The sequence below is a fragment of the Caretta caretta genome, chromosome 14 (assembly GCF_965140235.1).
Source record: "Caretta caretta isolate rCarCar2 chromosome 14, rCarCar1.hap1, whole genome shotgun sequence".
NCBI classification, from domain to species: domain Eukaryota; kingdom Metazoa; phylum Chordata; order Testudines; family Cheloniidae; genus Caretta; species Caretta caretta.
Window position 1 is genome coordinate 25,987,192 of NC_134219.1, and position 27,318 is coordinate 26,014,509.

Here is a 27,318-nt window from a genome sequence, read left to right on the forward strand (position 1 = left end):
TGAGCAGTCTGCTCTTCCTAAACAGGGTCTCTGGGAGATGAAAGTCCTGAGGGCTTGACTCTGTGGTGACTGGCTATGGTGTCTCTGTGACCGGGTGTTGGACTGAGCTGCCCTCCTCGGGGGGGAGAGAGTGGAACCATGGGAAATCTGACTCCCTGTGAAAAAATACTGTGTGATCATGTCATTAAACCAGGCAATCCAGTCTCACTTTGCTATTGACCCATGAAAATAATTCTGCCCTTTTAACAGCCCTTACCATCGCATGAGGCCGCTGACACCACTGGGCAATTGAACGAGCTGAGATTTGACCCAGCCCACAACCAGTGGATCCACAAATCAACTGACGGTCCTAATTGCCATGTTAGTGGCAAAGCCCAACATTTATGCACCACTGAGAACCTCAAAACCCACCTTTCAGATGCCAAGTAGGCACTCAAATTCCTGAGGCACCTCCATTTCTGCCAGCAAAGTCCCTGAGGTGCCTACATTCCGGCTGGAGCACATGTGCAAAGCCTCCTAAGTCCTGATGCCACCAAGCTGCTTGGAGCCCCCGCTCACGCCTAAGTCCCAGTGTGTTGTCAGACTAGGCTCTCCGCTGCCTGTCTTGGCTGTGGGGCTGTTACAGAGTCACAGGATCTGGCCTATGCCCAGCCTGTAACCAGTCTTCTGGGAGTGACCCCTGTAGTGGGCTGGACCCCAAGGACCCACACTGTCCACAGGGGCAGGCCTGTGGCCTCCACGACTCTGGAACTGGGCTGTCGGCACCAGTAATTCCTGTCTCTCTCCGTGGCTCCCTGCAGTGACTCACCCCTGCCAGATTCCAGCGGGAGGCTTGTACTGTCCCCTTCAGGGTGCAGGGCTCTCAGTGACTATTACAGCGACACAGGCAGCCTTTGTTAGTCCTTTGCTAACCTTTATTAGTCACCTGGCTGCAGAATCTGCAAGTCCTTAGGTTAGCACAGAGAGGCAGAACTAAGTTACACTATAGTTCATTCTGGTTAGCCCAGAGCCCAGCCACGCTGTTGTGAACCCCATGTTCAAGCGCTGTCTCTCTCTCAGGTGGACCTCCTTACTTCCCAGGTTAGGGAGCCCAGACTCCTTCCAGAAGCCAACCCTTTATCACCCACCTCACACCTTCCAGTCCTTCATCACTCGATGATTGCCTGTTCTGTTCATTCCCTCTGAAGCACCTGGCACTGGTCTCTGTCAGATGACAGGGTACTGGGCTGGATGGACCATTAGTCTGACCCAGTTTGGCCAGTCTGATGTTCTTATGTCCTTTTTTCTTGAACTGGGGTCTTTGCTCAGCTTCTCTGCTGAGAGGTGGGGAAATCCATCTCCCTCTGGGTTGTTGGTTGCTGGATGTCAGTGTTCTGGGGCTTCGGTTTGCCACGGGCTTCTCAGATTTTCAATTGATATGGGGTCAGTCTTGGCCAATCCTTTTCAATGACCTGCTCAGGCTCAGACAGGTAAGGGAAGTACTCACAGCTATCTCTCCTAGCTTGCCCTGAGAGCAAACTTAGTCCTTTTTCCCGCACTGGAAAACCATACAAAATTTAGGGGAAACTGAGGCATATTTAGGACTTGTGAAAATATTACAGGAAATTCCCACTGTGTCAAAGGGGTCCAATCTGGTAGGTGTTCTCAGGACATGCCTAACCCATACAAAGGGGCACACTCAAGACTGGTGGTGAGGGCACTCTCCCCAGAAGTGAAAAGGGAAACCTGTGTTCCAGTCCCTGTTCCAATTAATATTTAAGCATTTATACACAATGGTCCAGTTTTAACAGGAGAGCTTAGCCTCGTGGCCAGGGCACTCTCCTAGGATATGGGGGAGCTGGATTCAAGTCTCCTGCTCTAAATCAGCAGGCAGGGATTGGAAAACAGGCCTCCCACATCCTGGGGGAGTGGCCTGACCAGCCAGCTCTGAGGGGTGAGTCTCTCTTTCTCTCTCTTTCCCTGTAGGAAAGGACTGACCTCTCCAGGCTTAGGCGCTTAGCTCCAAGAGAGGCACAACTGTAAATCCCAATCGAGTTAAGACACCTAGCTGCCCTAGAAAGGAGAAGGGTTTAGGCCACACCCCTCTCCTCAACATTTCCAACCGACTAGCTTAGTCAGCTCAGCATGCTGGCTTCTGTGCATCCCATGCTTAGGCACCTCACTCTCCCCTCTCTGCAGCTCATCAGTAGGGTGCGTCCCATCGGCAGAGTTTATATCTTCAGTCCAGGTCTCTACACTAGACCTACAGGAGTAAATGTTAGCCTGGGCTTGGACTAGCAGCTAGCAGGGACTGTGGCACACACATTGCCAGCAGGTTGCGTGCTGTTTGTTAGACAGCAGCAGAATGCTGGGCATCCTGGATTCTCTTCCTGAGTCTGGACAGGGAGCGTGGTCTAGTGGTTAGTTATTATACACACGGTAGCCAACCATATAGATTTAGCATACTCAGTGTGGCTGAGTCTTAATTGTGCTGGATTGGACACCTGAGTTGTCTTCCTAGCTTTGTCCCAAGTGGCTTTGGGCAGTCTCTCACTTAATTTATTTGAAAAATGGTGTCGCTGATTCTTGACTATCTCTAGAGCTGGCATATGAGGCTTTGCTTAATTGTGAAGGCTGTGAAATACACAGAAATATAGTCAGCAGTGAGAAGAAGAGGTGACATTTAAACTCACTGGTAGCTGACTGCTCTCAGCCCCCTGCTCACTTGTTTGAGGCACATAGCCTGTTCTGGCACAATAGGGAGGTTGATATACTGGAGCAATCCCCAGACTTCAGCATGTGTGGGAATGGTGATAGGAAGTGATGAAACCTCTTCATCTGGGATATTTATAACTGAACTGGACAGACTGCAGAAGGGACTGGTCTTGCAGTGTCCTCTGAGGGTGTTCTAGGTAACCTTATGAGCCTTTTCCACCTCTAACTTCTCTTTTTGTGATTTGAGATCTCATGAGACAGGTTTTACCCACAGGCCAAACCACAATTATTTACCAATAGCTGGGACTCTCAGATCACAAGTTAACCCCCTTCCCCATTGGTGTCTAAACCCCTGTGTGACATTTGGGTGCTGGGGAGCTAAGATCATAGAATCATAGACCCATGGGGTTAGAAGGAATTGCAAGGGTCATCTAGTCTAACCCCCTGCCATGTTGCAGGATTTGTTGTGTCTAAACCATCCAAGACAGATGACAAACCAGCCCGCTTTTGAAAACCTCCAGGGAAGGAGCTTCCATGACCTCCCTAGGCATCTGTTCCATTGTCCTACTGCTCATACAAGTAATACATTTTTCCTGAGATTCAATCTAAATCTGCCATGATGTAGTTTGAACCCATTGCCTCTTGCCCTGCCCTCTGTAGCAAGAGAGAACAACTTTTTCCCCATCTTTTTTATGGCAGCCTTTCAACTATCTGAAGACTGCTATCATGTCCCCGCCTTAAGCTCCACTTTTCCAAACCAAACATACCCTGTTCTTTCTGCCTTTGCTCATATACCTTCCACTCCATCACTTTGATCATCTTTGTCACTCACCTGTTGTTCTTTTCCAGTTTCTCCACATCCTTTCTTTGCATTGGTGACCAAAATTGGACACAGTACTCCAGCTGAGGCCTAACCAGTGTCAAGTAAAGCTGTACTGTCACCTTCCATGACTTGCATGCTATGCCTCTGTTAATGCAACCTGAAATTGCATTTGTTTATTTTGCAACAGCATTGCATTGCTGACTCATGTTATAGTTGTGATCCACCACTATTCCCAGATCCTTCTCAGCAGTGCTGCTGCCAAGCCAGTTATCCCCCATTCTGTATTTGTGCATTTGGTTTTCCTTCTCTAAGTGTAGCACCTAACATTTATCTTTGTTGAATTTCATTTTGTTGTCTATACACCAGTTCTCCAATTTATCAAGATCCCTTTGAATTTTAGCTCTATGCTCCAAAGTGTTGCAACCCCTGCCCTCCTTGTTTGGTGTCATCTGCAAATTTGATCAGTAAGCTCTCTATTGCTACATCCAGGTTATTAATAAAGATGTTTAACAACACTGGACCCAGAACAGATCCCTGTGGAACCCAACTTGAGACCTCCCTTTAATAGTTAATTAATTCCATTAATAGTTACTCTTTGTTTGCGGATGTTTAACCAATTATGTATCCACTTAATGGTAGTTCCACAAGCCCACATTTCTCCAGCTTACCTATCTGAATGTCATGTGGGACGGTGTCAAAAGCCTTGCTGAAGTCCGGATATATTATGTTCATTGCATTCCTCCTATCCACCAAACCAGTTACCCTGTCAAAGAAGGAAATCAAGCTGGTTTGGCATGATTTGTTCTTGGTAAATCCATGCTGGCTGCTAGTGATCACCCTTTCATCCTCTCAGTATTCGCAAATTGAATGTTTTATACGTTGCACGAGTAGCTTCCCAGGTTTTGAGGTCAGGCTGACTGGTCTCTAGTTCCCCGGCTCCTTCTTTTTCCCCTTTTTAAAGATGGGCACGTTAGCCCTGCTCCAGTCTTCCGGGACCTCTCCTCTCATCCATGAGTTTCCAAATATTATTGCCATTGTTTCCAGGATTTCTTCAGCTAATTCCTTCATTACCCTTGGGTGAATAGCATCCGGCCCTGTTGATTTGAATTCATTCAAATTGGTTAGAAGATCTCTGGCGAGCTTTTTATTTGTCCCAATCTGCATCCCTTCCCCTTTATTGTCTGTGGTAACTTTGCTGGTCATCCGATCACATTATCTTTTGTGAGAAGACTGAAGCAAAGTAGGCATTAAGCAGCTCTGCCTTCCTATTATCTTCCAGTACCAGCTCACCTTCTCCATTGAGCAGCAGACCCACACTGTCCTTAATCTTCATTTTTTGCCTGACATATTTGAAGAACCCCTTCTTATTTCTTCTAAAATTCCTTGCCAGCTGTAACTCATTCTTTGCCTTGGATTTCCTGATTTTGTCCCTACACGCTCATGCTGTTCCTATGTATAGTTCCTTGATGACATGCCCCTCCTTCTATTTCTTGTATGTATCCCTTGTGGTTTGTAAATAGCTAAAAAGCTACTTGTGCAGCCACATTGGCCTCCTGGATTTGTGCTGGAAATGGCCCACCTGATGATCACTTTAGATAAGCTATTACCAGCAGGACAGTGGGGTGGGAGGAGGTATTGTTTCATATTCTCTGTGTGTATATAAAGTCTGCTGCAGTTTCCATGGTATGCATCCGATGAAGTGAGCTGTAGCTCACGAAAGCTCATGCTCAAATAAATTGGTTAGTCTCTAAGGTGCCACAAGTACTCCTTTTCTTTTTGCGAATACAGACTAACACGGCTGCTACTCTGAAAATTGGCCTCCTGTGGCTCTTCTTATCTTTCCTCTGAGTCAGAATAACTTGATGTTGAGCCTCTAGAATAACATCTTTTAAGAACTACTAGCCCCCTTCTATTCCTTTTCTTCCTAATTGGTCTTTCCAGGGGACCTTGCCTACTATTTCTCTGAGTAGACACTGTACTGGGTGTAGTCCGGGTACTTCATGCTGGGCTAAGTACCTGCAATGGGATGTGAGTTCAGGAACATGGGTGGCAGTCCAGCGATATATACAGGATATTATAGACTCAATAGGTAACCTGAGTTTTTGTCACCACACTTATTGCTTAGTGCAGCTGTGGACCATCCAAGCAGACAATAGGTAGCTACAGCACTGTACTCCCTGCCAGTGGATAAAGAGCAAATGATTACCCTTGTACTTCTTCCTCACCAAAGTATCAAAGGGGCATTCTCTGCCACAACTAACACAAGTGCACCCGCAGTTGGGAGCCCTGTAGCAGCAGCATTGGCAGTATTCAATACACATGTAAGAAACAGAAAGAGGTTTCCAAAAAAGGCAACAATTACCCATGGCCATAAGAAAATAAGAACGGTCATATTGGGTTACACCAATGGTCCATCTAGCCCAGTATTCTGTCTTCAGACAGTGGCCACCAGGTGCTTCAGAGAGAGTGAACAGAACAGGGCAATAATTGATTGATCCATCCCTGTCATCCAGTATCAGCATCTGTCAGTCAGAGGCTAAAGGAACATCCAGAGCATGGGGTTGAATCCCTAACCATCTTGGCTAAGAGACATGGATGGACCTATCCTCCATGAACTTATCTAATTCTTTTTTGAACACAAAAAGAAAAGGAGTACTAGTACTCCTTTTCTTTTGGCGAATACAGACTAACACGGCTGCTACTCTGAAACCTTTTTTGAACACAGTTATACTTTTGGCCTTCACAATATCCCCAGAAATGAGTTCCACAGGTTGACTGTGTGTTGTGGGAAGAAGTACTGCCTTTTGTTTGTTTTAAACCTGCTGCCTATACATTTCATTGGGTGACCCCTGCTTCTTGTGTTATGTGAAGGGGTAAATAACATTTATTCATTTCTCCACACCATTCATAATTTCATAGATGTCTATTGTATCCCCCCTTAGTCACCTCTTTTCCAGGTTGACCAGTCCCAGTCTTTTTAATCTCTCCTTGTATGGAAGATTTTCAGTATCCCTAATAATTTTTGTTGCCCTTCTCTGTACTTTTTACAATTCTAATGTATCTTTTTTGAGATGGGGTGACCAGAATTGTATCCAATATTCAAGATGTGGGCATACTATGGATTTATATAGTGGCAAAATGATATTTACTGTCTTATTATCTATCCCTTTCCTAATGGTCCCTAACATTCGGTTACCTTTTTTGACCACCACTGCACATTAAGCAGATGTTTTTAGAGAACTGTCCACAATGACTCCTAGATCTCTTTCTTGATTGGTAACAGCTAATTTATACCCCTTCCTTTTGTATGTATAGTTGGGGTTATGTTTTCCAATGTGCATTACTTTGCCTTTATCAACATTGAATTTCACCTGCCATTTTGTTGCCTAGTTATGTGAGATCTCCTTGTAACTCTTCGCAATCTGCTTTGGACTTAACTACCTGAGTATTAAACTTTGTCACCTCACCATTTACCCCTTTTTCCTGATCATTTATGAATATGTTGAAGAGCACTGGTCCCAGTACAGATCCTTGGGGTACCCCACTATTTACTTCTCTTCATTCTGAAAACTGGCCATTTATTGCTATCCTTTGTTTCCTGTCTTTCAACCAGTTACTGATCCATGAGAGGACTTTCCCTCATATCGCATGACAGCTTACTTTGCTTTAGAACCTTTTCTGAGGGATCTTGTCAAAGGCTTTCTGAAAGTTCAAGTACACTATATCCACTGGATCACCTTTGCCCACATGTTTGCTGACACCCTCAAAGAATTCTAGTACATTGGTGAGGCATGATTTCCCTTTACAAAAGCCATGTTGACTCTTCCCAACAAATCAAGTTAATCTATGTGTAGTAAAGAACAGATAATCTAGTTTGATGATCTCCTCAACAGCACAAAGGCTGTCACACTGGGGGTGGGACCACTCTATTGTGTCCTGGAAAGTTTCATCTTTGTACCTCTCAGTTTTCCTTAGCTCCTCCAGTTCAGCCACTCTGGTCTCCAGAGTCTGTACTCAGTCTATGAGGGCCATGAGCTGCTTGCACCCAATGCACACATACACTACCTGCCAACAAGGCAGGTAGTTGTACATGCTGCATTCAATGCAGTAAACTGGATAGCCCGACTGCACAGTTGGACTTCTGCCTGCATTAATTTTATTCTTACAGGTTTTATTTGGGGGGGGGGGAGGACATTGTTGGCCTAAGTGTATAGAATGTTGGGTGTATCTGGTTTTCACTCTCCCTCTCTAAATTCTGTTGCAAAACTCCCCTGTTCGCTAGCTCCTCTGGCTTTTTAAATCCCCTGTGTCATGTGTTCCCCCTGGAGTGCCATCTGGAACTGGGGTACCACTGAGCCCTCTAACTCACCAGCCTAGGCTCCCTCTCACACTGTACTGCTGTGACAAATTGCAGACCTGCTCCCAGTCCTACTCTTCCACCAGCATTCACACAGGTAGGGACACACCCAGCTAAGTTACATGCAGGCTCTCTGACCAGCCGTTGAATGAACCAACAATAGAGAGGCTACAGCCAAAATAACCACCAGCTTCCCAGCCTAGGACCCCAGAGCTGTCAAAACCCTAACCACTATGAATTTATTATCCAGTTCACCTCCCCCTCAATGTGGAGAGAAAATGCAACAGCCCCTGCCCCTTGAGCTGAGATTCCCCAGCACTTTATTCCAAACTTTATTAACTACAAAAAGATCGATTTTAAGTGATTATAAGTGATAGCAAACAGATCAAAGCAGATTACATAGCAAGTAAACAAAAATGCAAACTAACAATGTATTAGAAGGATAGGATTTGAATTAACAATCTCTCACCCTGACTGATGATGCAAGCAGGCTGCAGATTCTCAAGGTACAAGCTTCACTTTCTTTGCAGCTTGGGATCCCCAGGTTTTCATACACAAACTAGAAATCACTTTAGTCTGGGTCCAGCACTTCCCTCAGTTCAGTCTTTGCACCTCAGGTGTTTCCAGCAGGCCTCTTGTGTGGGGAGTGAAGAACAACAGATGATGTCACTCCCTACCTTATATAGCATTAGCATATGTGGGAACCCTTTGTTTTAAACTTGGTTCATGGAAAAATACTGATATCCCAAGATGGAGTCCAGAGTCATGTGGCCTGGTCACATGCCCTTGCATACCTCAGGAGGTCATCTGGTCCAGTCCCCTGCACTACCGGCAGGACTAAGTATTATCTAGACCATTCCTGACATGTGTTTGTCTAATCTGCTCTTAAAAATCTCCAATGATGCAGATTTCACAACCTCCCTAGGCAATTTATTCCCGTGCTTAACCACCCTGACAGTTAGGAAGTTTTTACTAATATCCAACCGCAACCTCCCTTGCTGCAATTTAAGCCCATTGCTTCTTGTCCTATCCTCAGAGGTTAAGAACAACAATTTTTCTCCCTCCTCCTTGTAACAACCTTTTATGTACTTGAAAACTCTTCTCATGTCCTGTCTCAGTCTTCTCTTTTCCAGACTAAACAAACCCAATTTTTTCAATCTTCCGTCATAGGTCATGTTTTCTAGACCTTTAATCATTTTTGTTGCTCTTCTCTGGACTTTCTCCAGTTTGTCCACATCTTTCCTGAAATGTGGTACCCAGAACTGGACACAATGCTCCACTTGAGGCCTAATCAGTGTGGAGTAGAGTGGAAGAATTATTTCTCATGTCTTGCTTACAACACTCCTGCTAATACATCCAGAATGATGTTCACTTTTTTTGCAACAGTGTTACACTGTTGACTCATATTTAGCTTGTGGTCCACTATGACCCCCAGATCCATTTCTGCAGTATTCCTTCCTAGGCAGTCATTTCCCATTTTGTATGTGTGCAACTGATTCTTCCTTCCTAAATGGAGTACTTTGCATTTGTCCTTATTGAATTTCATCCTATTTACTTCAGACCATTTCTCCAGTTTGTCCAGATCATTTTGATTTTTAATCCTATCCCCCAAAGCACTTGCAACCCCTCCCAGCTTGGTATCATCTGCAAACTTTATAAGTGTACTCTCTGTGTAATTATCTAAATCATTAATGAAGATATTGAACAGAACCGGATCCAGAACTGATCCCTATGGGACCCCACTCGTTATACCCTTCCAACATGATGTAAATCACTGATAACTACCCTCTGGGAATGGTTTTCCAACCAGTTATGCACCCACTTTATAGTAGCTTCATCTAGGTTGTATTTCCCTAGTTTGTTTATGAGAAGGTCATGCGAGACAGTATCAAAAGCTTTACTAAAGTCGAGATATACCACATGTACCACTTCCGCCCTATCCACAAGGCTTGTTACCCTGTCAAAGAAAGCTCTCAGGTTGGTTTGACATGATTTGTTCTTGACAAATCCATGCTGGCTGTTACTTATCACCTTATTATCTTCTAGGTGTTTGCAAATTGATTGCTTAATTATGCGCTCCATTAACTTTCCAGGTACAGCTGAGTGAATCATAGCAGCCATTACTTACAAACTGTTTGGAGCATTCTCAGGAAGGCTCACCAGTTGGGCATAAGCTTCTCCTAAGGCCTGTTGTTTTTCCTAATGGCCCGTTATCTTGAATAGGCCCTTCACAGCCAGCTATCTAGACTGGAAACATTTTGCCTAGTGGGTGTTGCCCAGGTGTAATTATTTTTGCAATACAGATATATAGTCAGTATTTATAACTTCAGATACAAAAACGATACCTGCATACATATAAGATAATCATATTGAGAAAATCATAACTTTTCCAAAACATCTCACATGACTCGTCTTGTACAAAATGCATCATAATTCTGCCATAATCGTATCATAATAATATCACTGTGAGGAATATGGTGTGCAGTGTCACACCCTGTTCTCCCTGAGTAGCCTGGCGCCCTCATCAAGGGATCCTCAAGGGATTAGGGATCAAAGGATGGCTGCCTAGAGCCTCATTAGTCTTGCCTAGACGGCTGCTAGGCTCGGCACACGGCTTCTCAGACAGACCACACTATAAACTTGAGTCAAGCAGCACATGGCCAGCAACTAGCACCCAACAACAAACTAACAGACAACAAAGTCACCCCAGGGGTCATGTAGTTGTTCCTGCTTCACTTGGAGAAGTCCTTTGCAAAACTCCCATTTGCTGCCCCTGTGTGCTGCCCCTGTTCACTGGCCAGACCAGGGCTCATCTCTGGATACCTTTGGGCAGACAGTTCTGCTCACAGTCTCCAAGAAACTGCCATGGAAAAATTGAGTTGACCATATTTATCATGGAGGAGCAGGCAGTTGAGTGACTGCTGCTGTCACATTCCTGCTCCTGGCTGATATTGTGTGTGTGCAAAAGTGGATTAAACATAGTGCTAGTTAGCAAGGATGGTCTAGTGGGGAGGGCTCTAGACTGGAACTTCAGAGATCTGGGTCAGCTGCAGAGTTCTGCTCTGTGTTCTTGGGCAAGTGACTTACTCTACCTAGTTCCTCATCTGTCAAACAGGGGTAGTACTTCTCCACTTCCCAAGGGGATGGGAGGTTAAAACCTATGTATGATTACAAGAGCTCACATGCTATGGTGATGGGGCCAAATAAGTACCTAGATAGACTGTCTCTGTGACATTGCCTGGAACAATGGTGTTTGCTGGGTAAGAAACGGTGCAAAATTGTGTGGGGAATACTTTGCTACTTTTTGCATAGTAATTAATTTCACATTTGAGTGTGTAAGGAAAACAGTGTGCACGTAGACTGGCCCATGTGCTGAGGCTGCATTATTACTCACAGAAAAAAAATCTAACTTTGGTTTGCTAAGAAGTGCTGGAATTTGGCAGGAAACCATCCTCCCATGTGGGGTTTTCACTAAATATTTACTTTTGAATGTAAGACACTGTTTGTATTCAGAACATGGAAAAGTACAAAGCAATGACATTTCAAGTAGAATCATGCTAAGGAGGCTCCTTTGGAAGTGCCGTTATTATTCGGCTCCATTTCAGACTTCAGGGACGTTTCATTCTGGATACTACAAATTGTTGGCAGAAGCTGAAGGTTAATGAAGAGGAGAGCTGAGCTGGTCTGGACACCCCCCCCCCCCCCCCGGTCAATGAATCATAGAAATATAGGGCTGGATGGGACCTTGAGAAGTCATAAAGTCCAGCCCCTTGTGCCGGGGCAGGACCAAATAAATCTAGATCATCCCTGACAGGTGTTTGTCCAACCTGTTCTTAAAAACCTCCACTGATGGGGTGTCACATCCACAGGATTGGTGCTGTGCCCCCAGCTTTGGTTCAGTCTCTTGGAGGAACCTCTTGAGTGTGCCAGACTCTCAATGGGTCTCACTCTTCCATCAGGGTAGGCCATGGCCTCACCACCTCCTAGAGCAAACCGCAGCAGCTCCAGTTCTCATGCTTCACACCGTCAGCTCTGGTCAGTGAGTCCAACTGAGATAGATCCCTGGTAGAGACTTGTACATGCTTCAGGGATTAATGCACCTCACCAAGCATTTGCAGGGACACTCAAAACAGTCGGGTCTATTAGTCAGCTGGAACACAGAACTGGAAGTCCTTAGGTTAGCATAGAGAAATGAAGGTTAAAGTGAAGCTCACGTCCATTATGGTTAGCCCAGAGCCCAGCCCAGCCCAGCTCTATTGAACCCCATGTTCAGGCTCTGTCACTCTCAATCTGACCTCCTTGGTCAGTTCCCAGGTGAGAGCATAGGCACGGGGCTGGAGCACCCATGGGAAAAAAATAGTGGATCCTCAGCACCCACTGGTGGCCCTGCTGATCAGCTCCTCCCCCTCCCTTCCAGCGCCTCCCACCCACTGGTGATCAGCTGTTCAGTGGCATGCAGGAGGCACTGGGGGGAGAAGGGGAGGAGCAGGGGCAGAAAAAGGCAGGGTGGGAAGAGGCGGGGTGGGGGTGGAGCCTTTGGGAAAGGGATGGAATGGGGTGAGGGCCTGTGGCAAAGCAGGGATCGAGCACCCCTGGGAAAATTAGAAAGTGAGAGCCCCGACTCCTGCCAGCCGCCAACTCGAATCCTCCCCACCTCACACCTCTCCAGTCCTTTGTTCTTGAGCTGTGGGGGAGGGGTTGCCCCACCTCTCTGCTGAAAGGTGGGCAAATCCACCTCCCTCTGGGTTGCTGGTTGCTAGGTGTCAATATCCCTAGACTGGTTTTGTCATTGTCTTCTTGGATTCTCCATGAATATGGGGTTGGCGTTGGCCAGTCATTTCTAATGACCCATTCAGGGTCAGACAGCCAGGTGACATTCCAACCTATGTCTCTGAGCCTGTCCTTTTTCTCCACACTGAGTAACAATGCACAGTGTAGGGGAAACCGAAGCACACACACACTTCAGAAACATATTACAGAAAATTCTCACTTCATCACATGGGGATTCTACAACTTCCCCTGGAAGCGTATTCCAGTGCTTAACTACCCTTATAGTTAGAAAGTTTTTCCTAATCTCTAACCTAAATCTCCCTTGCTGCAGACTAAACCCATCACTTCTTCTCCTGACTTCAGTGGACATGAAGAACAGTTGGCCACCTTCCTCTTTGTGGAAGCCCTTAACATATTTAAAGACTGATAGCTGGTCCCCCCTCAGTCATCTTTCCTCAAAATTAAGCAATCCCAGTTTTTTTAACCTTTCATGGACGAGGTTTTGTAAACCTTTTATCATGTTTGTTGCTCTCCTCTGGGCTCTCTCTAATTTGTCCACATCTTTCCTAAAGTGTGGCACCCAGAACTGGACACAGTACTTCAATGGAGGCCTCACCAGTGCCAAGTAGAGCAGGACAATTGCCTCTCATGTCTTACACACAACATGCCTGTTAATACACCCCAGAATGATCTTAGCCTTTTTGGCAACTGCATCACATTGTTGGGTCATGTTCAATTTGTGATCCACAATAACCCACAGGCCCTTTTCAGCAGTACTACCGCGTTGCCAATTATTCCCTGTTTTGTAGTTGTGCATTTGATTTGTCCTTCCTAAGTGAAGTACTTTGCACTTCTCTTTATTGAATTTCATCTTGTTCAATTCAGACCAATTCTCCAATTTGTCGAGATCATTATGAATTTTAATCCTGTCTTCTAAAGTGCTTGCAAACCCTGCCCCCCATCTGATGTCATCTGCAAATTTTATAAGTAAACTTTCCATGCCTTATCCAACTCGTTAATGAAAATATTGATAAAGTACTGGTAGAGAAACAGTACTGAAGAGAAAGAGTCAAATGAAAAGGAGTCTCATTTAATTACATCACATAAATGCAGACAATGAAATGTTGATAAATTTTATAAGTGCTTGTTTACAAGTACTAGAAGGCTAAATGCTAAGAAGTATGAACGTGAGTGCCTGGTATTAAATTATGATATTGATATAATAGGCATCACAGAAATGTGATAGAACAATGATAATCAACAAGACATGGTAATACCACGGTATGCAATATATAAGAATGACAGACTAGGTCATGCTGGTGAAGGAGTCTGAAAAAAAGCATACAGTCAAATATAGAAAAATCTTAAATGACTCAAACTGTACCATAGAATCTCTATGGATAGAAATTCCATGCTTGAATAGTAAGAGGATAGCAGCAGGAATATATTATCGATCACCTGACTAGGATGGTGACAGTGACTGTGAAATGCTCGGGGATATTAAAGAGGTTACAAAAATAGAAAGCTCAATAATAATTGGGAATTTCAACTATCCCCATGGTGACTTGGTATTTGTCACCTTAGGATGAGATGCAGAAATAAAGTTGCTAGTCACCATTAATGACTGCTCCTCGGAGCAGCTAGTCCTGCAAATCACAAGAGAAGAGGCAATTCTTGATTTACTCCTAAGTGGAGCACAACATCTGGTCCAAGAAGTGAATAAATCAGTAATAGTGACCATAATGTAATTAAATTTAATATCCTGTGGGAGATGGGGGTGTGACCAGGTGCTGAGCATGGACCACATTGATAATGCCACACTTAGGGCAGATTGCAAGAATCAGGGCAGACAATCCCCAAAAACAGGTGGTTTATTCTATAATTAGATTCACCAAACCAGTATCAAAAGGGTTTCTGCAGGACCACACTGATTAACCAGAAGCCAAACACATTCCCCCTTTATTCATACCAGCCGTTGGTTCCCATACAGACAAACAGATTTAATATAGTGAGAGATTATGGAAAACCCAATTCACCCATATGTGAGGTTCCACTAATCCCAAAGGATCAGACACTTACCCCCAGGTCAATATGTATCTCAGATCTTACCCAAATACCATGCTGTCAGCCAATCCTTAGTAAACTAACTACAGATTTATTAAGAAAAGAAAAGAAAAGAAAAGAAAAGAAAAGAAAAGAAAAGAAAAGAAAAGAGTTATTGAATGGTTAAAGAATCATATACATACAAGTGATTTTCAGTGTTCTTAGATCAGGATCATAGCAGTGATGGAAGAGACTGCTTGTTTGCGTAAGTCTCTGTGGTAACTTCCAAAAGCTTGGATGGTCCTCAGCAATGTTCCCTCTAATTTTTTCCATCCATGTGCAGAATAAATTTTGTTATGTGCACCGAAGTAATGTGCGGATGTATGCCACCAGTAGAAACAAAAAACCTAGATATAATATATATTTTTTAAAAGTTACCATAGGGATAATTACTCCAGCGAGGACAGGTTAGGCATTTTAGAACTTTCTATTCAAAGAATTAAATTTAAGTGTAAGAGAGAAATAAAAATTATGAAATGCATAGATCAGTCCAAAAACTAAAATAATACACTTTGAAAGAATAAAATTACAGGAAGTACCAAGAAGTAACAGCAATGATACAATGATGTATTGGGAGGTGAGTGTGAATGACTGTATGCGTGTGAGAGAGACACAGAGACTCTGTGTGTGTGTGTGTGTGTGTGTGTGTGTGTGTGACACAGAGACAGCGTGTGTGCTGGCTTCTGGGGAAGTTTCTGAGAGACACTGTGCACTGTCTCTTTAAGGCACTCACTGAAAGCTCTCCTGCTCCTGAGCCATGTCCACCCTCCCCCGCTCTGCAGAGATGGGGTACATGGGCATGGGGAAGGGGGAGAGACAGAGTGTGTGTGTGTGTGAGAGAGAGAAAGAGAGACGGAGACAGAGAATGTGTGTGCTGGCTGCTGGGGAAGTCTCTGAGAGACCATGTGCTGTCTCTTTAAGGCACTTACTCACCACCTGGAAGGCTCCTTCAGACCTCAGACTACAGTGGCTCCGAGTCCTGATCCCTTTCCCCCCACCCCTGCTCTGTGAAGGTGGGGACGGGGCGGGGGGAGGGGGACACCCTGACATCAGCACCATCTCCCGCCAGCTCTGCACAGCCAGCAGGAGGGTCCTGGGAGCAGCTGCAGGAGCAATGTGACTGCAAAGCAGCGGGGAGAGGGGCACGTGAACACATGCTGCCGGATGTGTGCGGCTCTGCTAGTCAAGTGCATGGCACTTGAATCCCTCCTGCGCGGCAGCCTGACCACGCAGCTTAGAGGGAACACAGGACCTCAGTCCATAGTTCAAAATGCTCCTTTTAGTTATAAATCCACAGTCCAGAGAATTGGAGCAGGAATCAGGCAAAATGGAGATGTCTCAGGTGTATGGTGACCATATTTTCCAAAGGGAAAATGGGACACTGTGCAGCAAAAACAAATGGGACAAATGCCCACTTTTGCCAAAAAGGTTGGGACAGCCAGGACAGGGCTTAAAAAAGGGAATGTCCGAGCCAAAATGGGACGTATGGTCACTTGACTCAGGTGTCTTTTATATCCTCTGCCATGTGCATGGAAAGTTACTGTCCCAAACAAAGCCCATAGCCCCTGTGTATGGAAAGTTACTGACAAAGATGGAGTCCAAGGTAACATGTCCACATCACGTGCCCTACATGGTTTGCTGAATCACAGGTGGTGGACACTGGCTCCTCACTGTCTGTGGCATCCCCAGCAAAAGCCTACCTTGGACAGGATGAGATTCTTCAATGACCCACTGTGAGATTGGAGTGTCCTTAATAGGCCATCAACACATAGCTGGCTAGCCCTGACGTAAATCTATCTGAGGGGTGTCACTGAGGGATACAACATATGTTTGAGATATAGATACATAGCCAATATTCATAACTTCAGATACAAAGATGATACAAGCATAGAAACAGGATAATCATACCTACCACTTCATAACTTTTCTATTGATACCTTACATGACATACTTTGTACAAGATTTATGGAAATTGTGTACTATGGTAATAACAGTGTTATCAAAGGTCACCTTTCTTATACACAGCATCATACCCCCAACACAAAATTGATTCAGGAAGGGGTGTCCAAGACACTGCTGAATACATCCTAGAAAAATTCCATTCTCGACTATGCATCATTACAGCTTCCAATCCAGTATTAGAAGTATCAGTGTGAAACAGAAATGGTTTATCATAATCATGTCTGACTAAAACAGGCTCTTTCTTTGTAAGGTTCATCATGGGAGGAACAATGTTACTGCACCCCTTTACAAATGTATTGCAATATTTGGCTATTCCATTAAAGGATTTCTTCAGCTGTTGTAACAGTCTCTACATGTTTCATGTGACCTTGGCTGGAGTTCATGAAAGTTATCCATATAAGCTCTGGCAAGTTTTTGTAACCCATTTAACATCAACTCAATGTAAATATTAATGTTCTCCATAGTGTAGGTGTCTTGGCATTTAGCCATGAAAGCAATGAGATGGTGTGCCTCAGTTTCCCTTTTCATACAGCAGTTCAAGTTTGTAATGGCTTTTCTTCTGTGATAAGTTCTAAGATTGTTTACAGGTATCAGCTATAAATTATCATTACCATAAGGCTTTTTAACAAGTAGGGTGTTCTTATTCAATGAAACAGCATAATCATAAGGGTTTTTAACACAGAGTGTGTTCTCATGTACCATTCATAAGAACATAAGAATGGCCAAATGGGGTAAGACCAAAGGTCCATCTAGCCCAGTATCCTGTCTTCCGACAGTGGCCAATGCCAGGTGCCCCAGAGGGAATGAACAGAGCAGGAAATCATTGAGTGATCCATCCCCTGTCGCCCATTCCAAGCTTCTGGCAAACAGAGGCTAGGGACACCATCCCTGTGCATCCTGGCTAATAGCCATTGATGGACATATCCTCCATGACTTTATCTAGTTATTTTTCGAAGCCTGGTATAATCTTGGCCTTCACAACATCCTCTGGCAAAATGTTCCACAGGTTGACTGTGTTTTCTGTGAAGAAATACTTCCTTTTGTTTGTTTTAAACTTCCTGCCTGTTAGTTTCATTTGGTGACCCCTAGTTATTGTGTTATGAGGAGTAAATAACACTTCCTTATTTACTTTCTCCTCACCAGTCATGATTGTATAGACCTCTATCATATCCCCTCTTAGTCATCTCTTTTCCAAGCTGAAAAGTCCCAGTCTTATTAATCTTTCCTTATACAGAGGCTGTTCCATACCCCTAATCATCTTTGTTACCCTTTTCTGAACCTTTTCTAATTCCAGTATATCTTTTTTGAGAGGGGGCAACCACATCTGCACGCAGTATTCAAAATGTGGGCTTACCACCAACGGCTTTTCCCAAAGGTTATACACATTGTACATATTTACACAGTTTGACATCAACATCAAATGTATCCCAATGTTTAGCATTGATATTATCTGTGACAAGTGGGCATTTACAAGTATCTTTGTCATACCACACCTTTTTCTTAGACAGTTTGTCTCTGAGGACAGTTTGTTCAAAACCCTTTTTGAACTTTTGTATCTAGTTAGTCATTAGATCCTCCTTCACTTCAGTGTTTTCCTTAGCATAGGCTTTTAGCTCAGTTCTATCTTTGGGGGGTTGTATTTCAGGGTTTGGTGAGGTAATAATGTAAGGGAATTTTGCCTTCTTAGGGTTAATTTGTCTTTCTCACCTTCAAGAACAATTCTTGTGCCACCTCCCTTTTCTGGAGGGTTGAGCTCAGAGCTTTTTTGTTTAAACGAATCTACTTGCTGATTAATTGTGTCCTTTCCTAGCAGCTCAATTTGCATAGACACGGACACCACGCTGTTTATTAGTTTTCAAATTCTTAGCCACTACCAAGTCAAAGACTGGTCTTAAAGAGACACAGTCAGTTTTCACTAACATGTCAGAACTAAAGTGCTCTTGACTTCCAACTACAAATTTCTGCTTCCACATGAAATCAGATGTGCATGAGCCCACTGGGCAACTACAGGACATACTCAAAGGATCCTGGGATGGCTGATTTGCTTGGAAAACACGGTAATCTAGCCTCCCTTCTGAAGCTGAAATATAGGCTGCATGCCTGGATGCACAGATGCTGAGGCATTGGTTTTCACTGCAGAGCTCATGAGGGGGATTCCCACAACTGAGCCATTGTTTTTAGGTGACAAATCTGAGGAACTGTCCCAGATTGAAGTATTGATAGAGGACGTTTTGGAACAAATCAATACATTAAACCAAGACTAGATGGGATTCACCCAAGAGTTCTGAAGGAACTCAGATATGATATTACACAACTACTAACTGTGGTGTGTAACCTATCACTTAAACCAGCCTTTCTACCTGATGAGTGGGGATAGCAAATGTAATGCCAGGTTTTTAAAAGGGCTCTGGAGGCGATCCTGGCAATTACAGGCCTGTAAGCCTAACTTCAGTAATAGGCAAAATTGGTTGAAACGATAGTAAAGAACAGAATTATCAATCACATAGATGAACACGATTTGCTGGGAAGAGTCAACATGGCTTTTGTAAAGGGAAATCATGCCTCACCAATCTATTATAATTCTTTGAGGAGATCAGCAAGCATGTGGACAAGGGTGATTCAGTGGATACAGTGTACTTGGACTTTCAGAAAGTCTTTTACAAGATCCCTCACCAAAGGTTCTTAAGCAAAGTAAGAAGTCATCGGATAAGAGGAAGGTTCTCTCATGGATCAGTAGTAACTGGTTGAAAAATAAGAAACAAAGGGTAGGAATAAATGGCCAGTTTTCAGAATGGAGAGAAGTAGTGGGGTCCACTAAGGATCTGTACTGGGGGACCTGTGCCATTCATCATATTCATACTTGATCTGGAAAAAGGGGTAAACAGTGAGGTGGCAACGTTTGTAGAAAATACTAAAGTACTCAAGATACTTAAGTCCAAAGCAGATTGTGAAGAGCTACAAAGGGATCTCACAGAACTGGGTGACTGGGCAACAAAATGGCAGATGAAATTCAATGTTGAAAAGGCAGAGTAACGCACATTGGAAAATGTAATCCTAACTGTACATACAAAAGGAAGGGGTCTAAATTAGCTTTTACCAATCAAGAAAGAGATCTTGGAGTCATTGTGGACAGTTTTCTGAAAATATCCGACCAATATGCAGCAGCAGTCAAAAAAGTGAACAGAACGTTAGGAACCATTAGGAAAGAGGTAGATAATAAGACAGTAAATATCATAAACCCACTGTATAAATCCATGGTACGCCCACATCTTGAATACTGGGTGCAGTTCTGGTCACCCCATCTCAAAAAGGTATATTAGAATTAGAAAGGGTGCAGAGAAGGGCAAAAAAAAATCATTAGGGGTATGGAAAAGCTTCCATTTGAGAAGAGATTAAAAAGACTGGGACCATTCAGCTTAGAAAAGAGACGACTAAGGGGGGATATAATTGCAGTCTATAAAATCATGAATAGCGTGGAGAAAATGAATAAATGTTATTTACCCCTTCACATAACATGAGAACCAGGGTCATCCAATGAAATTAACAGGCAGCAGGTTTAAAACAAAGAAAAGGCAGTACTTCTTCACAAAATGCACAGTCAACCTGTAGAACTTGTTGCTAGGGGATGTTGTGAAGGCCAAAAATATAACTGGGTTAAAAAAAAATTAGAGAAGTTCATGGAGGACAGGTCCATCAATGGCTATTAGCCAAGATGATCAGGGATGCAGCCCCATGCTCTGGTGTTCCCTTTGCCTCCAACTGCCAGATGCTTGGCCTGGATGACAGAGAATGGATTATTCAATAATTGCTTTGTTCTCTTCATTCCCTCTGAAGCACCTGATCCTGGCCACTGTCGGAAGACAGGATACTGGTCTAGGTGGACCATTGGTCTGACTCAGTATAGCCATTCATATGTTCTTATGTTATGTTTTTATACTGAATAGTACCAGACCCAGAACTGACCCCTGCGGGACCCTGCTAGATATGCCCTCCCAATTTGACAGCATACCATTAATAACTACTTTTTGTGTACAGTTTTTCAATTAGTTGTGCACCCACCTTATAGTAATTTCATCTAGACCGCATTTCCCTAGTTTTCTTATGAGAATGTCATGTGGGACTGTTCCAAAAGCCTTACTAAAATCAAGATATCACATCTACTGCTTCTCCCCTCTCCCCACCCCATCCACTAGGCCATTAACCTGCCAAACAAGGAAATTAGGTTGGTCTGGCATGATTTTTGTGGAAGTTTGTGTGAGATTTTAGATGTCGAAAATAGGATTCTAGGTCACCACAGAACTATATCATGTTTGTGGGCCTGGAGGGACAAAAGAAGAGGCCCCAAGATAGGACAGACTCTTCTGCCAGGCTAAGAGTTTAGCTGGAAAGATTAACAATATTGTTGGGTGGGTTAAGGGAACTACTGTTGTGGCTCCTTGTCTAGTTAGACAAGCCATTTACAACACAAACTTTGCTTCTCTACAAAGGAAAAAGGACACTAAACCATCTAAACTGCTACATGCCACAAGGAGCCACAACAGTAGTTCCCTTAACCCACCCAACAATATTGTTAATCTTTCCAGCTATACTCTTAGCCCAGCAGAAGAGTCTGTCCTATCTCGGGGCCTCTCCTTTTGTCCCTCCAGGCCCACGAACATGACACAGTTCTGTGGTGACCTAGAATCCTACTTTTGGCATGATTTGTTCTTGAAAAAAATGTGCTGGCTTTTACTTATCACCCTATTATCCTCTAGGTGCTTACAGATTGATCGTTGAAGCATTTGTTCCAGGATCTTTCCAGGTATTGAAGTTAGGCTGACTGGTCTATAATTCTCCAGGTCCTCTTTCTTCCCCTTTTTAAAGATAGCTCCTATGTTTGCCCTTCTCCAGTCCTCTGGGACTTCACCCATCCTCCATGAGTTCTCAAAGATAACTGCTAGTGAAAAGAAAAGGAGTACTTGTGGCACCTTAGAGACTAACAAATTTATTAGAGCATAAGCTTTCGTGAGCTACAGCTCACTTCATCGGATGTGTAGCTGTAGCTCAGGAAAGCTTATGCTCTAATAAATTTGTTAGTCTCTAAGGTGCCACAAGTACTCCTTTTCTTTTTACGGATACAGACTAACATGGCTGATACTCTGAAAACTGCTAGTGAGATTGCTTCAGATACTTCCTTAAGTACCCTAGAGTGAATTTCATCAGGCCCAGCCAACTTGAATACCTTCAACTTATCTAAATATTCTTTAACCTATTATTTCCCTGGTTTTGCTTGTGTTCCTTCCCCCGGTTGTTAATATTAGGTTTGTTGGTATCTGGTGCCCATTAACCATTTTAGTGAAAACTGAAGCAAAATGGGCATTAAACACCTCGGCCTTTTTGATATCAGTTGTTAGTTCTCCTTCCTGCTAAGTAGATAACCTACATTTTCCTTTGTCTTCCTCTTGCTCCTATTATATTTAAAGAACCTCTTCTTATTGCCTTTAAGTCCCTGACTAGATGTAAATCATTGTGTATCTTAGCCTTTCTGCTTTGTCCCTACACACTTGTGCTATTCTTTTGTACTCCTTCTTAGCAATTCATCCATGTTTCCACTTTTTGTAGGATTCCTTTTTGACATTCTGGCCATTGAAGACCTCCTGAAGGAGCCATATTGGCCTCTTCTTTCCTGCTCATCGGGATAGTTTGCAGTTGTGTCTTTAATATTGTCTCCTTGAACGACTGCCAGCTCTCCGGAACTCCTGTTTTCCTTGGATGTTCTGCCCAGGGGACCTTATCTGTCAGTTCTCTGAATTTGCTAATGTCTTGGGGTGCTAAGGCTGGGAGTTCTGCTCTGGCTAGGGCCCTGTGAAAATGGAGGAATTTTTTTTAGAAAATTCACAGCAGTATCGTGGGTAAAGTATCAAATTTCACAGAATATGCACAGAATGCAGTTGGGGAAAAGTCAGTGCTACAATCTTTTGCATAAAACTAGCCTCTGAGTCCCCCCAAACTAATCCTCTAACATGATGCTGCCACATGCTACAAGCTGCACTGAGCATGAGACCTGCACACACGGATGCCTGCTTCCACCTCCCCACTGAGGCCATAGCTGCTCATGGTCCAAGTGGCGGCAGCAGAGCTTGCTACTGTGCCTTTTTCTTCCCCACCGACACAACCTAAAATGGCAGACAGAAGGAACGTAACCAGATCACATGACCCTGGTCTCTTCATTTCATTTTTATTTTGTAAAAGTATTGGAAAATTTGTGGTATTGGGCTAATTTCACAATTTCCATGCAGTTCATGAAATTGTGATTTTCACAAGGCCTTGTCTATGGGCTCATCTCTAGTCGGGAGATGAGTATGCCGTTATATTATGTCCGTGGAAATACACGTATCCCTGTTAAAATCTCTAACTCTGTGCTTAATTTGTGCCAGGGCTTGCCAGGGCTGAGCCCCCGCACCTCTAGGCTCGGCAGTTCATAGCCCAGCACCTCTGGGCTTGCTACATCAGTGATGAATGTAAAAAAATTGCTCGTGCCCCGGCACTTTGAGCCCTGGCCTCTTTCATTACAAATTAAGCACTGCTCTATCTACTGAATTTCTCCTAATGGAGAAAACTGTTCAAAAATCAGTATTCTGGCCTCAATGCAATGAAATGGAAAGGAGAGCAATCCTGGGCACACAGTTTCCTTGTTCTTTTAATTACATTTCTTCGAAAAACTGCGTGATAAATAACCAAAAGAGAGAGGGTGTCAAATGTATTACTATAGCCAGTGCAGGCAGTGCGACTGCAGTAGTAAGAGAATACACACTCTACCATGCAGTGCCTCACAGACACAATATACTATAACACATAGGCTCTATTACAAGGAGTGTGGAGGAGCCTCTCTCAGCAAATTGTAACTATCAACAGGGAGTTGGCACATCTGCTTTCATTGTCACAGAGAAGCCAAGGTCTGCGCTGTTCAGTGACTGGTTCCCATCTGCCAGAGCTTTCGTTCCAAGAAGAAGTGCTACTAGTGATTGACATTTTATCTAAGTAGTCACTTCTTAAATGTACGGACCTAACCTCTCCTAATTACGTTATCTAGTGCCCCCCAGCAAACAGAGCCACATGTCGGCACCCAGGGCAAAACATCATGGAAAAAGAAATCATGCAGCTAAAGCCCCACGAGGGTGAGTGTGGCAAGGGTTGTATTCACATCTAGGGGAGGGGTTAGCAGCAGCACAGTGCCACATGGAGCTTCAGGGTTTCTGAGGTGCTTCCACCTTCAATCTAAGGCCAAACCCCAGATCCCAAGTATGACCTCAACTGTGTGAGTTGAGCTTGCAATTCCCTGGGCTAGTCCTGGGGCCATTCCAGTGCCATGATATCTTGAAGTGATTCAGGCAAAAGGTCATCTCTGTGAACACTGAAATAGCCAAGTGCCACCAGCTTACACAGCTCCAATGCCACTGTAACATGAAATTCCAGCCGCCCCAGAAGGGCCTGTGCTGGGCAGCAGGGCAGGCAATGCACTGGGACCAGCCCCAGCTCTATCCCTGCCAGATGTACACACTGTGTTAGATCTAGGCTTGGGGTTGGAGACCTGCATTTTAGGTTGGCTCAGATATCACAGCTACAGCTTGGTTGTCCCCTTTGGCCCACCTTGTGCTGAGCACTCGGCTGGCATCAACTGGGCCAAGACTAGCTCAGCAGCAGCTTCCAGCCAGGTTTCAGTAACACATAATAGATGTTTTAATGCTACTGACCTTGTGTTAGACACCATGAACTGAAGGACAGGCTCCATCTCCCGTGTGTGCAGCAGGTGAGACCAAAGTCCTCCACCCTGCTGACTCACACCCCTGCTCACTCAAATGGGGTCAAGGACCCAGACCTCCACAACTCTCAGTCTCTACATGCCCAACATATAGCAATCCTGTGCTGCTTCGTGGCCACCATAGGGTGCCCATCATGAGGACACTGACACAGGTGCCAAAATAATGACTTCCAGGGCAGGCCAGAGGACTGTCTGCACCCTCCATGCCAACAGAACCCCCGACATCACAACAACTTCCGCCCGAAGCAGAAAGCCTAGCCCCCGCATAATCCTCCTCTCCATCTGCCCCTGCCCCCAGTATGGGGCTCTCACATATCCCACCTGCAGCGCAGCAGACGCAAAGAACCCATGTTATTTAGGTTCGATGTTTCCGGGGGAGGTTCAGTGTGGCTGAAAGCTCTCACACCACTCCAGGAATTGCCGTGCACTTTGGTTTCATTCTGGGGTTTTTGGTTGCCCTGAAGCAGCACGTCCCAAACTATTGAACGCTGACCCACCTTCAGGAAAATGAAAACAATCACACCCCATGCAAGGCCTCCATGTGTGGTTAAAAGTCTCCCCTTCTTAATGGATGCCCCCTTTGTGTCCCCCGGCCAGTCCTTGACACGCCTCCAGCATGCCCTGCGCTATGGGAAGCGCGAGGACAGACCCTTCCATTCCTTTCGGACATGCTGGAATGGGTAGTGAAATAGCCAGCAATGGTGACATTACAAAGTATAATGAGCCAACCCCATTTTACTGAATGAGGCAGCTCAGAGCTCTGTTTCAGGTTCTCTGAATTTTAAATTGTTGCCCATTTGGAAGGTTTTCTTTCAAGCTGTGAGTGCTCTTTTTAAATGAAATTTGAGGCTCTGGAGAACAGTGAAGAGGCCCTGTCTGTGTCCTCTCTCACCTGCTGGTCCTTCTGCCCTTCAGTCCGGGAACGCTGCCCTACAGACACAGGTATTGAATAAAACAGTATCACAGTGATGCCTCAGCACCTGCTTTGCAGGAACTCCCTTGCTAATTTTCAGGAACACTCCTCCCCTCAGGGGATTCCTCTCTCAGTGACAGAAAGGCGTTGGGCTTGTTGCTGAAAGCTCTCTCCTGGGACTGTTCGCAGAAAGTTACTTGCTTCAGGAAAAAGTTTGCATCTCTTCCTGACACTCTTTCTCTAACAGTTTTACAGTTACGGCTTCAGCAGAGAAGAACCCGTGAGCAGCTGGCAGACCAGGGCATCATGCCACGTGAGTACCTCACCTACCACTCTCTGTGCCACATGCATCACAGAGCTAGAGCACAGCCACCAGTAGTTCCTGCAGATGCTGCATTTGCCTCCTGATGCTTATACGTAGCTGCTCTCCAGCACCCCCCGCATGGCTGGGTTTCACTCTCACCCCCGGTTAGCAGGTTGGGCTCTGGGGAGGACCCTGCTACCTCCACGCTGCTCTAGCTGGCATTTGAGCACTATGTTTGGATATCTGTTATGTGGGTTATAATGCAGAGGCCTCCTATGGATGTCAGTGGTGCTGCCCTGATTTACACTGGCTGAGGATCTGGCCTGCTAGCCATCATCCTTAGCAGAGTTTTAGTCTCACTCTCTTGTGTATTGCAGGTCACCCTCCTGTTCTGTTCAAAATCTCTATTGTAGGTTAGCACAGGCCTGTCTGGGCCAAGCAGTTTGCTGCATGGTCAGAGCAGGAGTCTGATAACACATCTGAACCTGCAAAGTGCTGGGTCTCTCCTGGGGGTGCTCATCACCTGGCAGGTTCCGGCCCAGAGGCAGGAAACAGGCTGGCAAACCAACAGCAAGCTGCTGGGAGCTGTCTGGGATTTTCTGCTGGAATGAATTTCCCTGGAGAGGGGAGGGGGGTGAAAGTGATCATGATTTTTCTCCACATCTCAAGTGGTTTATGGCCTGGTGGTGGCCAGAGTCTCCCTGTCACAGGGCAGTGCCATGCAGTTAAGGCTGCGCAGCTTGCTGTTTTATGTCAAAGAGGCGTTTAAATGAGTGTGCTAGTTTCCCCGACCATGAGTCAGCAGGGACTGTGCTACCTCGTGGGATTCATACCCAGCCCTTTTCCCAGGCACAGCCAGAACTCCCCAGCAGGTGCGTAGCCAGAGGCCAGCTGGCAGCCATGCTGAGTCAGTGCATCTCCTGGGGGCAACACCTGCTCCGCATCCCCTGGCCCCTGGATGAGTGGAGCACACGTGTGGCTGTGCCCTGCTCAGATCCCCCTACCTCCTAAGCAGATTTCCCTCTCCAGGGCTCTGCAGCCGCTTGTTCAGTTGGTGGGATCCAGCCCAGCCCAGCACTGGCTATAGCCCAATGTTTCAGAAAGCCAAAGCCAAACCGAACAGCACTGTGCTAGCATATGAGAGCCAGGAAGGGCAAGAATGGAACCGGCCTGCCTGCTGCACCTGCACTGCCTAGCTGCATGAAGCCAGCAAGTGGCAACAATGGGGCCAGTCAGCTAGATCTCACACTTCCCTTCTGTCTTGTTAACTGACACATTTCATCCTAGTCTAGAACAGCCCTCCATTTACAGGAGCTATAATGTTAGCAATAACCCAGGTCAAGCATTTGTCCCTATACAATTTGTCCCCTCACTGCCCCTTTAGAATAATTGCTAAGGACTGCAAATTTGCAAGGCCTAATCCACGTCTTACTTGCTCCTTTCTTTCTCTGTTATTGGCTATTGTACTTTATAATATGGACCCCCTTAAGGACTGTGCTGTTCAAACAGCTCTTAAGCCCAGAGGATAGCAGTATGGTCTCTGCTCTCCAGTAACAAGACATTTCAGTAACAGTATGTCTGTAGCATTCCA

General features: G+C 44.9%; 1 protein-coding gene across 7 annotated transcripts in view; it reads left to right on the forward strand.

Annotated features, from left to right (window-relative positions):
- Nucleotides 1–27,318, forward strand: part of MYOCD (myocardin) — a 472,295-nt gene that overhangs the window by 385,966 nt on the left and 59,011 nt on the right. For 6 of the 7 annotated variants that reach the window (XM_048818177.2, XM_048818179.2, XM_048818181.2 and 3 more), the window contains one exon: nucleotides 25,671–25,736. In XM_048818177.2, coding sequence (XP_048674134.1) covers nucleotides 25,671–25,736 — 66 coding nt within the window. Of the gene's footprint in view, nucleotides 1–23,813; nucleotides 23,867–25,670; nucleotides 25,737–27,318 lie in introns of those variants that run through there. The other variant, XM_075119378.1, reaches the window with a different exon arrangement.